Raw genomic sequence first — 16,397 nt, forward strand, 5'->3', positions numbered from 1 at the left:
GCACTGAATAACAGTACCCTAGGTAGAAAAAGAACTGAGAAAGGTAGAATCATTGTATTCTAGAGCATTATCTGTACGAAGTGTTTTAATAGGGCATGAGAATTGTGTTTGAATCATTTTCACAAAAATTGAATAAGTAGAGGTAAGTTCAGAACGATTTTTCAAAAAATAAATCCAAGTAAAACGTGAATAATCATCATCAAATATCACAAAATATCGATAACCATGAAATGTACCAATAGGAGAGGGGAAGGCCCCCAAATATCTGAATGAACTAGCGAAAAAGGTTTATCAGCAATAGAATGATTATTCAAAAAAAAGTATTGGTTGTTTGCCAAACTTACAATGCACACAATCAAATGACTCAAATTTAATAGGACCCAGAAAACCTTTAGCAACAAGAGACCGAAGTTTATTTAATGAAGCATGTCCAAGTTTAAGATGCCATTGATAAATAGAGGAAGGAGAAACGGCAACAGAAATTGAAGGAAAAGGTTGAAGGGAAGAAAGCTCAAATAGGCGACCCGTCTTGCGTCCCGTCCCAAGAATCTGACCTGTCTGTGAATCCTAAACCTGTATTATCTAAGATTATTATCAAAAAATTATTTTGCAACGTTTGAAAACAGTTATTGATAAGCTTGTAGGATTAGGACAATCAACATTTATTCCTAAACGCTCTATTTCCCATAACATCCTACTCATGCGAAGCTTATTGAATGAATATGGCAAGAAAAACATATCGCCATGCATGCCTTTCAAAATTTACATTAGAAAATCTTTTGAATCGATCAGATGGGGATCAATCCACGAATTCCTCCTTGCTACAGGTTTTCCAATTATTTTTATTGATTAGATTATGCAATGTGTTTCAATTCCTCACTTGGTTGTGAACGTGAATGGTATTCATGGAGGCTTTTTCAAGGGTGAAAGGGAAGTGAGGCAAGGAGACCTTATATCTCCTTACCTATTCGTCTTAATAATGGAAATTCTTGACTGCATTTTTAATATGTTTCTGAGAAGTCATTATTTCAAATTTCACATGTACTGCAAAGAAGAAGCAATAACCCATATATGTTTTGCAGATGATCTATTTTTTGTGCCTTATGCGGATGTTGAATCTGTTAGTATAATCAAAGAAGTTCTAACAATCTTTTCGAGTATTACAGGTTTATACATCAATGATGACAAAAGTCAAACTTTCTATGGTAGGGTTAATGGATAAAGGAAAGAAAACATATTCAATATTATGGGAATCAAGGAAGGTGAACTACTAGTGAAATACCTTGGAGTACCCATGTCCTCAAAACAACTCTGATATAATCACTTCAGACAACTGGTAGAAAATGTTAGAAATTTTGTTTTGGGTTGGGCTACGAAAAAACTGTCTTATGCAGATAAAATCAAGCTCGTTAAAAGAGTCATCCCAAAGAAAGTAATGGTTGAACTCGATAGAATCATGAGCGATTACATATGGGGAACACAAGGCAAATGAGACAAAAAAAAGTCAAATGGGAGGATGTTTGCACTCCCATAGAAGTAGGAGGACAAGAAATAAAAAGTTGTGTTGAATGGAACAAAGCCCTCACCATCAGGAGCTTATGGGAGTTTGAGCAAAAAGCAGACTCCCTGTGGGTCAAATGGGTGCATAAAAGATTTATGAAAAAAGAGAAGAGTATCTGGACACAAAGCATCAATGAAAGAATGGCATGGTCATTGAAGAAGTTCCTAAAAACAAGAAAAAATGTCTTTCAAATGACGAAAACCACAATTGGAAATGGAAGAGTGGTACTATTCTGGCATAATCCTTGGCTGGATAATATTCTCATTATATTCAAAGAAGAAATGCAAGGAAACAGAGTTAGAGGAGAATACACCAAGTACTCATTTAGAGACGTCTATGAAGATAAATGTGATTCACTTTTGAGGCATATTCCAGAAGGTGATAGAATCCTAAACCTAATGAGGCAGAAGCAACTCAATGAAAGAAATGATGAAATATGCTAGAAAACAGAAAGCAATGAGAAGTTCATTATAGGAAAGGCATGGGAAATGGTTAGAACAAGAGAACGGGAGGTAGATTGGCATAATGTGGTATTGTCTCCAAAGATTATTCCTCGTCACCAATTTATTATTTAGCTGGTATACAGGAAAAGGTTGACAATAAAAGACAGAATTCGAAAATACATAAACAATCCTGATATCGACTGTGTCTTATGTTCGGGCGTTGAGGAAAGCATAAATCATTTATTTGGGGAATGCTCTTTTGTAATACAAATCTGGAGGAGGTATTCTGCAAATATGAACATCATCAACTTTACAGGAATATGAGAAGAAATCCAAGAGTGGATGAAGAATAAAGCAAAAAAATGAAGATTCTTCTATGTAAGTATGTTGAAATGCTACTTTGGAGTAGTAATCTACAATATCTGGAAATAAAGAAATTCAAGAACTCACAATGGAAGAAGTAGAACCGCTGAAGATATTTGAAGAGATATAACTTCAGATGGAAATGCACTCATTCAATCCTGAAGAGAAATCGAAAGGATTCAAGATGATAGAAAGCTCTGCCATATATGAGATATTTCGTTTGAGAAAGTCACAAGTAGAATAAAAGTAAAAACGCTATAGGCGCTAATTGATTGTTGTTGTTGTTTGTAATTCAATTATTGTTTCATTGTCAAATCTAGAAATTGTCTAGATCTAATTTTAAACTTTTGTATTTTTTTCCCTCTTTTGGGTTATTTTTAATGAATTGCACTAATTTGTTTTCCCAAAAAAAATACATGTATGCATATAGATGAGATAGGCGTCCAAAAAGTACATTTTAAAATCCCTTTGAAAATAAAAGAGAAAATTAAAATGTAAAACATAACGAGTTGTTGTCTTTGAGTCTTTATTACGTAGATATAATATCGTTAGTCGCAAAGACTAGAGATTCAAGTGCTATCTACGAGTAAAGCAAGAAGGCTAACAATCTAGGGAATTTTATGGAGAAAATAATACAAAAGCAGGCAGAGCTAGAAACGTAGGAGCAAACAAATAATGAAGGACCAAAACTAAATCGTTTCTTATGTTATTTTCCCTTTTGAGTTATTAATGTTAATCTCACATCGAAATACAACACGTTTAAAATTAATCGAAAATTGGACGCCTATTAAGATTAGGACACATACGTGCATAAGAGTGACATCATTTGTCCCCATTACTTATTTTGAACTCACTCTTCTTGATGGTTCCACAGATTAAATAGAGGTCGATTGAGATTGATGGTTGATTTGACGAGAGATAATAAGTGTGTGAAAGTGTATAAAGTCACGATATTAGATGTGGATTGTGTGATTGATGGTTGGTTTGTCGAAATAGTGGTATAACTGTCGCAGTAATGAATAAGAGATCGGTAATAGTGTAAAACATGTCCAACATTACTTTAGGTAAGAGCAAATTGTATGACTCAATTTTAAGTAAAATCTCTAAATCGATGAGAATAAATATATATTTCTTTTAAGTATTTTTCAAACTCATAAAATCAACCTTTTTTTACTTTAATATTTAATGAATTTTAAAATATATATTAACATTAAATTTTGAATTAAAATTAATTCTTACAAATTAAAACTAATTTTAAATTAATTAAATTTAAATAATATTAATTTATCTAAAATATTTAGAGATAAATAATAATTTGTTTATATTTTTTTTATCTGTATAAATGCATAGCTATTCCGGCTAATTTAAAGAAAAATAAAAATACTAAATAATAATCCAAGAAAATATTAACTAATAATCCAACATATTCCAAGGTTGTGATTTAAATCCAGCTCATTTAACAAAAATAAATGCTCATAACTTAACAAATCAATTACCCTTTTTTAAATTCAAATGAATCAAATATGAAAGGATAAATCAACCCCTATCACCACAGATAATTTAGACAAATTTTGTTGAAGTAGATATTCAAGTAATTTATATGCATGTATTAGCATAAATACATGCATTTGCATCAGAGACAATCATTCTTATCTTCAAGATTATGGGTTTTATTCTTCACATCCAAACCATTTAAAAGAAAAGAAAAAAAACACCCACCTCATCTTATGTGCAACACAAAAGAATGTTAGTTATCCAAAACAACATGTGACATTTAAACCAATTATATAAAATAACACCATCATTCAAATGCAAGATAGAAATTAAACACCAATAGCTGAGTGGTAATAACAAACAGCTTTCTCATTTACACATGTAAGAGAATGGAATATGTGCATTTAATTAAACAACAGTCTAAGGTAGACTAATTAGATCCTAGCCTAATCATATTATTCAACAGGTTGCATGAGAGTCGGGGCTGGTTATAAGCTAAAACAAGCTTTCCTTTGTTTCTTCTACAACATTTGGGGCAGCATTTGAGGCAGCTAGGACCGCTAGGGCAGCATCATCTGTTTGTTGTTGAGGGACAACAGCAGCTTCTGCTTCTACTGATTGTTTAGGGATTGCCACACCACTGTTCATTCTTGCTCGTGCCTCTGCAAACATCCTCTGTTGCTCAGCCAATGCTTCTTCCTCTGTCATTTCTGCACCGTTGTTATATTTTCCACTTTTTAGCGTATCTTGCTGCAATTTCATTTTCCAACAAAACCAACAGTACTAAGTGATCAGCTTAATCTTTTAGGCCTCAAAACTAACAATTCTAGTTGGATATCATTTTAATTAGAATCTATTGGAATGCAACAACCTATATGGAAACACTTTTTGTTTCTGGATCTAAATTGGGATCCAGATGAGAATTCGTCAAACAAAGGAACCAAATATAGTATACCATTTTCTCATGTTGATTAGGATCCAGAACAATCTATGTTTCATCAAAATCACAATGATCTATAAAATAATCAGTTTCATAATTAAGAAAAGTAATTTGATTTATGATTGAGAAAAAGAATTACTATACTAATTGAAACAAAGGATTACATCATCTACAGAATAATTTGGAACATGTAGTAGAAATGAATCATAATAGGCACATAGTGACCAGCTAAATCGTCAAAAACATGATACTAGTATTCCCATGCTAGAAACTGTATTAAAATAGAATATACCATTGTTTCAAGCCTGTGTTGCTCATAGGCAGCATAAACATCTTCAATGTAATCCCCAAAGCCCAGAACCTGGCAACAAAGGAAGCAACTTTTAAGAGAATGCATGAAGCTAGATAGTTATTGCAGTTTCTACAAGATTAGGTTCGTTCTGTTCATGGTTGTTAGGAGGATATAATTCTTCGGGATTGCTTTCAGTTATAACATTATATGAAAGGTGAAAAGAAAAGATGTAAAATCCAACTGTAAGTATGTTTCAGCTACCTCTAAAGCCTTCAGTACATGCTCTGGTGCGATTGTTCTTCTATCATCTCTGTTACAGACTTCATTGGACTCTGATGATATGAGGTTTATAAACTCTACAAAAGCATAAAAAGAGAAGTCAACAACAGAGAGCATCCATGCAAATTAACATGAATCATTTTCTTTAGACTTCGTTCAGATTCCCCCACAACCATTACTGGTTAATCCATGAATGCTGGAGAAAATAAAATCTCTAAGGGCAAAATTTGGCTTTAACTTGAAGAGTAAATTATTAGAGGACAAATGTTTCCCTTTCCTAGGTGTAATTGATACCCAAATTTCAATCATTCATTTCTTTTCATAGAAATATATGGTAATAAACTATGATAACATCGCCCTATTCCCTATGAATCATAACAATTAAGACATGAAAAGCACATAGAGCTAATTCCTAAATCCTAGAAATGAAAGGAAAGAAACCCATTGAAGTCAAGAAATCATTGATCAAAATACTACACTGATTCAAATGATGAGATTAAAACAGAGCTATGAAGTAATAAGTAGTGCTCACCTACACAACATTCAATTAGAAGATCTTGAGCATCTCTTGCTACACGAACATCAGGCGGCAGCATCTCCTTGATAATCTTAGTCATGGTAGCTGTAAGATATGTACTTATTAAAGAAATTTTACAAGTCTAAACATTTTAATTGCTTCAAGAAACTTATGTTTTTTTCTTACATTGAATAATTGCGAAACACAAATCCACACATAAATATTGTGAAACATAGAAATGGTCGACTTGTACCACATACTTATTTCACGCATTAGAGAAGATATTTAGGTAGAAACAATCATACAAATAAAGAGAAAAGTTGCGTGAAACCTTTGGGAAGTGAAGCGTCTTCTTTTGTCTTTCCAACAATGTCCATTGGATCCATATTGCTTAACCTTCATGATAAAAAAAAAGACCTAAGAATCGAACGACGATGGGTATAATCCATGATATTGATGGACATACAATCATACTAAACAGTATAAACCTTGGAGATCTTGATTTTCATTTACACAAAGCAAGCACACAAGGATAAAAATAGCAGCCAAAGAAAGAGTGACTTACCGATGTCGGATATCTCCGGAATCTTCAATCTAAAGGTAACAAATTCTTGAAAACATCAAACGAAACGAAATACGATTAGACTGTAGAGAGGAGGGGCGAATCGATCAGGCTATAATTTTACATACAGATAAAGGGACGGAAGTAATGGATTATTGGAATGGTGTGCAGGCGATTAGGGCAAAATGAAATCAGAAACTGGAATTTCGTAGTGGGGCCCACTTGTTTTGTGGAGGAATACAAAATCTATCCCCAAACTCCTAAATAAAGATCAATTTTAATTCGCTCTATTCTTTTGTCCATTTTTTTTAACCGGATGACACACTAAGCAGTCATTTAGGGACCTTATATAGTGATATGACGGTTCCCTATCGACGATGAAGCTTATCCAAAACGTCTCACTCTATTAGTTTGAGGTTTTATCTAGTATTCAGAATTTGCCTCGATTTGATACCGCTCTCGAGACCGGTAGAGTCGTACTTGTGTTCGATAAGACCTAAGGCAAGAAATGAAAAATGGGCCCTTTTGTTGTCGTAAAGTTTAGTATGCGATATATATAAACTAGAAACAATATACCACGTCAATAAAAAGACAAAAGTTAGCAATATTTGAATAACTAAATAAACATCACTCGTTTAGCTGATTTAGAGACAAAAATAATGATCAAATATGTATAATTTAATTGACAGATTTACATATGTATATTGTGATTCCATTACTTCACAACGTCGAACATGTTCCTCCATCACTAGATCAAACTCAACAACCATTTTTATCATTTGCAAACATAGTTCATTGTTTTTGACATAAAGTTTCTCATCATTTCTTCGGAAGGCCAAAGTATTTTTGGCAAGCATTTTCACAATTGAGATTATTCCGTTTTCACAATTGAGATTATTCTTGTGAACACTTGCCACCAATGTTGTCTTTCTTTGTTGATTTGAAGTTGCATACTATCATCAATTGTTTGATTTTTTTTTCAGCCTCTTTTCTAATTCAACTCAAGCAACACATGCAATCTATATGGTTCCTACTAACTTCATTATGTTTAAGACTTCTATTTATATTATGTTAGTCTTTGTATCCGTCATTACTCAAATTCCCCAAATTCCCCATTTAACTCATCACTTGTTTAGTCTTGAACAACTTACAACAAAAGCAAAATATTCTATCTAATGAAATAGAATATACAAGCCATAGTCTATCAAATGTTTGTCCATTTACTATTATCCGTGTATAATGCGATGAATCAAAATACTTATTGTTACTATTCTTAGGAAACAAAAAAACATCCACTCTTTTTGGACTCATATGTTTCAAGTAATCTCTCAAATTTTTACTAATGTTATTTCAATGTCTACGATCCTCCAAATTCTCAATCAAATTTAATTTTTCATATTGAGAGTCATTCTCCAATTTTTCATTCGATTCACCCAAATTGACAGCCTCAACAAATTCTTCATCTTCATAGTCACTTTGTTCTTCAATTACAAAACTATATCCTAATTCTTCTCTTTCTATTATGTTATTTTTACTAAAATATTTGTTAATATCACCGACTTGACTTTGAATTGATACATCCTCCCTTTGTTTCAATTTTCTCTTTTGAGCTCTAAACAAATATTTAGAAGACATTTTACACAAGATATTATAGTAGCTACAACCAATTTTTGTAGTTTACATATTCTGAAATTATCACAATTTACTATTTCATCAAATAAAGATTGAATTCATCTACTCTTTTCAAACAAAGTTAATTTAATCAACACAACCTAAGTCAACAATACATTCATTCATATCATGGAGTAATAGAACTATAGAACTAAAAAATCATCTTTTCAATATATTTTAAAATTAATTTCTATGATATTGATTTTGAGTTCTATCTTACAAATTCCAAAACTTCATTGATAATATAACAAAGAAAAAATCTATTAACGCAAGTAATGCACTAAAGATTCACCTATTTCAGATATTTCATCAAAATCACATAAGTCTATAAGAAAAAATAATTTTTTATTCAGCCTGTAAGATCAACAAATTGAATAATCAAACAAGATTTGAATCAGATGATCAGATTAAGAAGGATTATAATTGTTTGATACCTTCGGGGCCATGAGATGGGCCAGATGGGGATTGAGGGCAGCCGCCGTCAGGTTACGCAGGTAAAAATCGTGGCAAGACTTTTGCATCATATTAAATATAATATATATATATATATTAAAAAATTTGCCCCCTTGGTAGGCGGGGCCCCGAGATAATGGCCTATCTCGCCTCCAAATAGGTCTGGCCCTGACGACCGCACTGAAACAGTGTTTCACCACTAGATGTTCAGTCAACTATTGCACCTCAACGCATTTCGGGGAGAACCAGCTAGCTTTGAGTTCGAGTGACATTTCACCCCTAACCCCAACTCATCTGTTGATTCTTCAACATCATTCGGTTTAGACCTCTACTTAGTTTCACCCAATCTTCATCCTAGTCATTGATAATCACCCATGTTTGGGTCCATAAGAAGTGACAATATATGAAGACTCTCTTTTGCTACGACTTCGATGGGTTCCCTTAACCAAGCCACTGTCTATGAGTTGCCGACTCATTCTTTAAAAGGAACGCGGTTAGAGCCCCAAGCTCCTCCCACACATCAAATATAGCATTATGTTATATGTAACATCAACTGAATGAAATTTCAAAAACAATGTGCTTTCGTGTGCTCCTTTGTAGTCTAAATTTATGTTGTTCGTCATTGATCAGGTGGATAAATCGGGATAAATGAAGTAGTCCATAATTAATTTAAAAATTATAGTGATAATAAATAAATCAATTTTAATCATATTTGTGTGTAGATAAACTCAAATAACAAAACTAAATAAACATAGGGGCTTTTGGTTCAAATAAGGGAATGTGAATAGAAATTAGATTAATAGATGTAGGGGTGGACAAACCTATGGATCGGATCTGATCCGGTATTTCGGATCGGATATCTGTCTCTATTTTTTTTTAAAGTTGCGATCCGTATCCGATCCGATATCCGACTACTATCCGATCCGAAAATACCGAATCAGATCGGATTGGTCAGTTAGATACCCGCTGATCCGATTTTTTTATATTTCTAATTTTTTTCATATGCTAGAAAATTAAAATTGTTCTATTAAGGATCTCAGTTATGAATAATAACGATTTTAGAACGGATTCACAAACAGATGTAAAGGGAAACGAGAAAAAGACAAATGGAAGAGACATATTTTTGTTTGGGTTTGTGGGTTTGTAAAGGAAAATGGGAGAAAACATAAAGAAGAGAGAGATTTTATATTTTTGTTTGAGTTTGTAAAGAGAAGAAAGGAAGAGATAGATTTTTGTTTGGGTTTGTTTATTTAATAAATTTTAAAAATCACCGGATCGGCTTCGGGTATCCGATTTTTTTGCCCGATCCGTATCCGATCCGGAAATCCGGTAAAAATTTCGGATCGATATCCGAATCCAATCTGATCCATCGGATACATATTTTTTCGGATCGGATTAACAGATCGGGTCTTTCGGATCAGATTTTTTGGCCACCCCTAAATTGTGAAATGAGAATATGTATTATTAATAGAAATATAGTGTTTGGTTAAGAGTATTAATCATTTTTAGGCCTTATTCGGTCTATGTTATTTAAATAACTGGGAGAGAGAAAAAGAGAATTATTGGTGATAATTTTGAAAAGATGATGATGTTTTTTTTTAGTAAAAAGACTTAAATGATATTAATATATATAAATAAATAATAATAATAATTTAAAATAAAGAATATTTTGGAATTTTAGTTAATAAATTAATTAATTTAATGAATGAGAATGAGTGAAATGATATTTGATTTTATTGAGTTATTTAAAAACCCAAATTCGAACAAGGCCTTATTGATAATGTGTGGATATTTCCATTCTCATTCATGATGTTTGAATTATTAAGAAGAAATTATTAATATTATTTATAAATATTTTTATTATATTTTATTTAATTAAAAATATAAAATATTATATTTTTATTTCATAATTGTTTAAAATATATAAAATATTAGATGTGTCATAATTTAATAAAATATAAACATTTAATATCATACCATACTAATTATATATATATATATATATATATATATATATATATATATATATTTATAAAAAATAATACTTATAAAAAAATTGTTGAATATTCAAAAAAATTATTTATAAAAAAATTATATATCTAATATAAGTTAAAGTCTTTAAAATATTATATATTAATAATTGATGAAATTAAATATACCTAATAACATATATTATAACATGCTATAATTGTTTTATTAAAATATTTTATATTTAACTTTGTAAATATTTTTTATATATAATTGTTATTTATTTTTACTTTTTTATATTTTATATTTTAATTAATTTATTATAATGTTATTAATATTTATATTTAAAATTAATTATATATAAATGATTATATTATTATTAGTTATTATTATTATTATTAAAATTTTATTTTATTAATTATTTTTTATTTTAAATAAGTTTTTGATATTATATAAATAATTAAAATAATTTATTTTAATAAATAAATAATTATTATTATTTTCATTATAAAAGAAGGTTTAATTTATAAAAGAAAAAAAATATATAATATTATAATTATGATTGAGAAAATGAGAGAGGGAACATTATGCGTGAACTGCAATGAATTAATCTGAAATCCATCCAAATCCTAAATACTAATTTCATCCGAATTGAGATCGGATTGGATTGAGTCTGAATAAGATTAAATTCGGATTGAATTATGATTATTCAAATTATCCAAACAATCTAAATAAAAAAATATTTTCCAATTTATTATTCTTTAAATTAAATTTAACCTCAATATAATAAACTTTTTACTTATTTTTACATTTTTTGTTCAAAAAGTTTCTTTTTTTTAATAAATAAAATTAATTATAACAATAAAAATTTAATATTATTTTTTTATAATTAAATAGATTAAATATTAAATAATAAAATAAATTAAGTAATTAGATTTTCTTAATCCAAGAAGTGAGCATTTGACGGACTAATCCAAACTGATATTGACTATTCCCTTTTGAAATAAATTCAGAATGAGTTTAATTCGTATTTGATTTAAATAATCTAATTAATTTAAAATTATTGAATAGTTTCAATTTAACATTTACGAATATATAAATATTTTTTTTTAATTTGAATTGTCCAAACCGTATTTAATTCAATCTATATCCGATCCATATTAATTAGTAAAATAATTTGGATGATAGATTGAATAAATTTAGTTTGAATTTAATACGAATCAAATAAAATAGATTGGTTTTATCTGTTTGCTCACCCATAATTTTAGTTGATCTCCAACCATCACTAAAAATAACCTAGATGAATTTCTCGGATCTAATCTAACCCAAAACTAAAACCCAAAATTCGTTTCTTATCATTTTCTCTCATGATAACGTATGTAATAATAAACATAAATGTTTTAAAATTTATAAATTACTCACCAAATTAATAATATATGTTATTGTATATATTATAATTTTTTTTTGTATTTATCATATATTTTTGTATTAACATTTTTTTACATATAATCAATTTATAATAATGAACAATATTTGTAACCCGGAAAAAACCCTTAGGTTCCGGCTTCCGTGAAAATCTTGAAATTCGAGAATTTCAACCTCGATTTGCGTGTCAAAAATTTTCTTATAAATTTAACATTATTTTAAAATTTTTTAATGATTCCTGACTGTTTTTAAAATTAATTAAAAATAATTAATTCGGAGTTCAATTTTAAATAATCTAGTGATTTACGTTAATCAAATTACAATTTGATTTTTAGAAAATCCGCTTTTTTAATTTAATTAAACATAATTAATTTAAAATATTATTTATTTTGAAAATAAAGTCGCCAATTGATTTTTAAAATTAATAAAAACTAGCATTTAGCCCGTGCATTTGCACGAGTAATAATATAAAAACCGTGAAAAAAATTACGGATAACATTTTTTATTTTATTTTTAACCGTTTTAAGTTTATGGGTGAGTCAACCCACAATCCGACCCAATTATCCATTTACTCAACATCATTATATATTAGTTAGTTAAAAACTTGAACTTATATTAATATTAAAACGTCCCGCGTTTAACAAATTTGGTGTTGAATTTAAAATATAAAGTCTTTTTAACCTAGTTGGTTAAAGAGTTGTATTTATTTTGTTAGGTTGCAAGTTCGAAACATACCTCTAGCAATTTTATTTTTAACCGTTTTAAATTTAAAAACGGGTCAACCCACAATCCGACCCAAGTATCCAAATTAACCACAACTCTCGACCCGGCAATCCGGACACTTTAAAAATTAAGCATCATTATATATATATATATAGATTAGTTAGTTAAAAAGTTGAACTTATATTAATATTAAAACGTCTCGCGTTTATCAAATTAGGTGTTGAATTTAAAATATAAAGTCTTTGTAGCCTAGTTGGTTAAAGAGTTGTACTTGTTTTGTTAGGTTGCGAGTTCGAAACATACCTCTAGCATTTTTAATTTTATTTTTAACCGTTTTAAATTTAAAAACGGGTCAACCCACAATCCGACCCAAGTATCCAAATTAACCACAGCTCTCGACCCAGCAATCCGGACACTTTAAAAATTAAACATCATTATATATATATAGATTAGTTAGTTAAAAAGTTGAACTTATATTAATATTAAAACGTCCCGCATTTATCAAATTAGGTGTTGAATTTAAAATATAAAGTCTTTGTAGCCTAGTTGGTTAAAGAGTTGTACTTGTTTTGTTAGGTTGCGAGTTCGAAACATACCTCTAGCATTTTTAATTTTATTTTTAACCGTTTTAAATTTAAAAACGGGTCAACCCACAATCCGACCCAAGTATTCAAATTAACCACAGCTCTCGACCCGGCAATCCGGACACTTTAAAAATTAAGCATCATTATATATATATAGATGACATACACATACAAACGTATTTGCCATAATTTTTTTTAGTTCGTAGTTCGGTGATACTCGGAAAAGGGCTTTAGCGCTTCATCCTCCGTACCCATTTAAAATACGGTCTCTACTAATAAAGTTGACTTTTGAAAATCGATTATATAACGTTTGAGCTTTAACCAATTATTCTTCCGGTCCTAGTCATACTTTTAGTTTTTAGCGTTATTTAAAATATTGAAACAACAATATATAAATGCTGGTACTTATTGATGATGATAACTATAGAGGATTATACCTGAAGAACATTAATCATTTTATGGGTGTTAGGGTTTAGAAATAAATACCAAACAAGCTTTAGTCAAAATAATTTTTTTGTGAAAACATCCCCAAAAATTTTTGAAATCATTTTCAATTCACTTGGGATTTTTAGAAAATATTTAGAGGTCCCAAAATTACAAAAATAATTTTGGGTTTTGAAAAATGAAACCAGTCAGGCCTTAAGCCCGGAGTCATAGGCCTTGGTTTGTTTTTATCGGATGAGATCTAAAAATCCTCAATTTAAATCTAAGAGCCTCTCTGTTGAGGCTTGAGACCTTCGTTCGGAGTGCCGAAGTCCCTCGATCTAGGTTTTAAGGACTCTCGATATTTGACTAAGATAATCGGTCTAGGTGTATAAACCCATCGGTCTTGGGCTAGCCTTAGGCTAACCTCATCGGTCCTAGATTTAGGAATTCTCGGTCAGGGTCAAGATTTCTCAGCCCTAGGTTAGACTTCTCGGTCTAGGATATAAAAATCCTCAGTCGAAACTCTTAGTCCTAGCTCAAGAACATCGATCGGACCCGTCGGTCCTATCAAATATCTCGGTCGGACTTCTCGGTCTTGGGTTCGAATTTTCTCAGTCTTAGGTCTCGGTTCGGACTGATGGTTGTCGATCAGACTTCTCGGTCCTAGGTCGGACCACTCGGTCCTCAAGAACACAAAAGTGCATGTTTTGTAATTTTTTTTATCTTGGATTCTTTGATCCAAGGGTTTGGGTAACTTCACAAAGTTCTTAGAAGTATGTTGATCATCATCTCAAGGTATCAATCGACCTGGATGATGATCAAATCATTCAATACAATTTGTGATAAAAATTTGAATTTTTGATTTTAAAACTGTTTTGAGGAGAAATGAGTTATCCAATAGCTTTCTTATATCTCATATAATTGATTTGTACTAAAATAAGAACACTCTTTGTTCATTTTGACCAAATCAAGAACAAAAAAATTTCAATTATTTTTGAAAAAATTGATTTTGATCAAATATGATCGTGATGGATCAAACATGATCCAAACTGGTGTCCAACATGATTACAATCATGTTGGGAAACTTTCTAAGTTATGATTCAAGAAAAATAACCCAATAACAACAAACCCATTTTTTTTAAATTCAAATTTAGTTTTTTCTTATTAAGACCGATTGATCGGTTTTTGCTTTCACAGAAAGCTCATAAGTGATCATAAGATTGATTTTCAACCATAAAATTTAAGAATCAGACAACATACAAATTTATAAAAATTGATATATAAAAATTTTAATTTTAAATTAGAAGTATGAATTAAAGAATGATGGGAAACTTACCAATGATTGGAGAACACTCTTTAGATCTTAGGGAAACTTTTGGGATGCTTGGATTCAAGTTTTAGAGCTTTAAACAGAAAATTAGAAAAATCCAAAAATGGCGGATTTTTGAATTTCTTTGATTCATGGATTGAAATGTTATCTCTTGCCTTTAGAATGATAAAGGTGGCTATTTATAACATCCTTATGTCGGTGGAAGCTTCAAGTGGATCGAATCAGCCAAAAGCCATTAATGACATTTTGATTGTTCTTGAGCCAACTTGATGAAATATGGATGAATCATCCCTATGCATTTAAGAGAAATGATCACCGAAGTAGGGTGATCATTTTAGCTTTTGAATCAGCCAATTTGGTTGAATGTGAAGGAAGTTCCAAATTTGGAAAATTAAAGGATGTGATTTCATATGACCAACCAATTTCGGATCGCATAGATCTTCCTTAAAGACAAACATTCGAATAGATAAGAAACCTACTCATTAGTAATAGATCCTTTCACGTCAAAAAAATGTCGAATATTCGTATATAAGAAGAAGCATGGACGACGACAAAATAAGCCAGCAATGTACAATTATAAAATGCAATAGTTCCTAATTATTTTTCTCAAGCTTCAATATTTTTATCAACTTAATTTGTATATTTATTACTTAAAATTGAGATATTTTTGTTTAGTTATTTCAATATTCATTTTTCAATATTTAATAAAAAATAAAAGTATGATATTAATGAACATTTCTGTAATAATTATAATAGCATGCTTAAAGAAAACAAATAAAATGTGTTGAAGTTTAATAAAAAAACCTAATTAATTTTGTTTTAAGGAATTAAAATAATCAAAAGGGTTCAAAATTAAATGGATAGAATATCATATTTACACTAAAGGAAAAATATTAAAAATCTTAAATTTTGGTAGGTTTGCATGCCATGTTAATATTTATTTTGAGCCGTTATAGAAATGTATTGAGGTCTGAGATAGATTTGAGTTGAGAAATCGACATTTAGCATGGATAAATGTAACTAAAAATCTAATTTTTAATTTATTAGTTGAGTTGATATTTGTATTTATTATATCGTTTATATTTTAAAATTTTATTTTTATTTATTTAATTAAAAATATAATATTTTATTATAATTCAATAACAATAAAAATAATTTATTTTTTAATATAATTTTAAATTTTGTTTGAGACTTTAATACTAATTAATAATAACATAATAATCACAATATTATTAATATGTTAGATTCTTTAGTCACAATTTGGACGATAAAAAATCTTTAACTAAACTCATTTTTCCATTATCATGAATATTTTGTCTTGAAAATATCGGACTCATGAGTAAACACGTGAGATAAAATTTAAATT

At 29.8% G+C, this 16,397-nt stretch overlaps 1 protein-coding gene across 1 annotated transcript; it reads right to left on the reverse strand.

Annotated features, from left to right (window-relative positions):
- Positions 1-4,116: 4,116 nt before the first annotated feature.
- Positions 4,117-6,610, reverse strand: LOC124930687 (protein Dr1 homolog). The gene is made up of 6 exons (XM_047471061.1): positions 6,455-6,610; positions 6,221-6,285; positions 5,905-5,994; positions 5,355-5,449; positions 5,094-5,162; positions 4,117-4,611 (listed from the first exon to the last, which is right to left on the reverse strand). Exons 2-6 carry the CDS (start codon positions 6,273-6,275, stop codon positions 4,357-4,359), a joined length of 564 nt encoding a protein of 187 aa, XP_047327017.1. The 5' UTR covers positions 6,276-6,285; positions 6,455-6,610; the 3' UTR covers positions 4,117-4,356.
- Positions 6,611-16,397: the final 9,787 nt, after the last annotated feature.

The sequence above is a fragment of the Impatiens glandulifera genome, chromosome 1, assembly GCF_907164915.1.
Source record: "Impatiens glandulifera chromosome 1, dImpGla2.1, whole genome shotgun sequence".
In the NCBI taxonomy this organism is placed as follows: domain Eukaryota; kingdom Viridiplantae; phylum Streptophyta; class Magnoliopsida; order Ericales; family Balsaminaceae; genus Impatiens; species Impatiens glandulifera.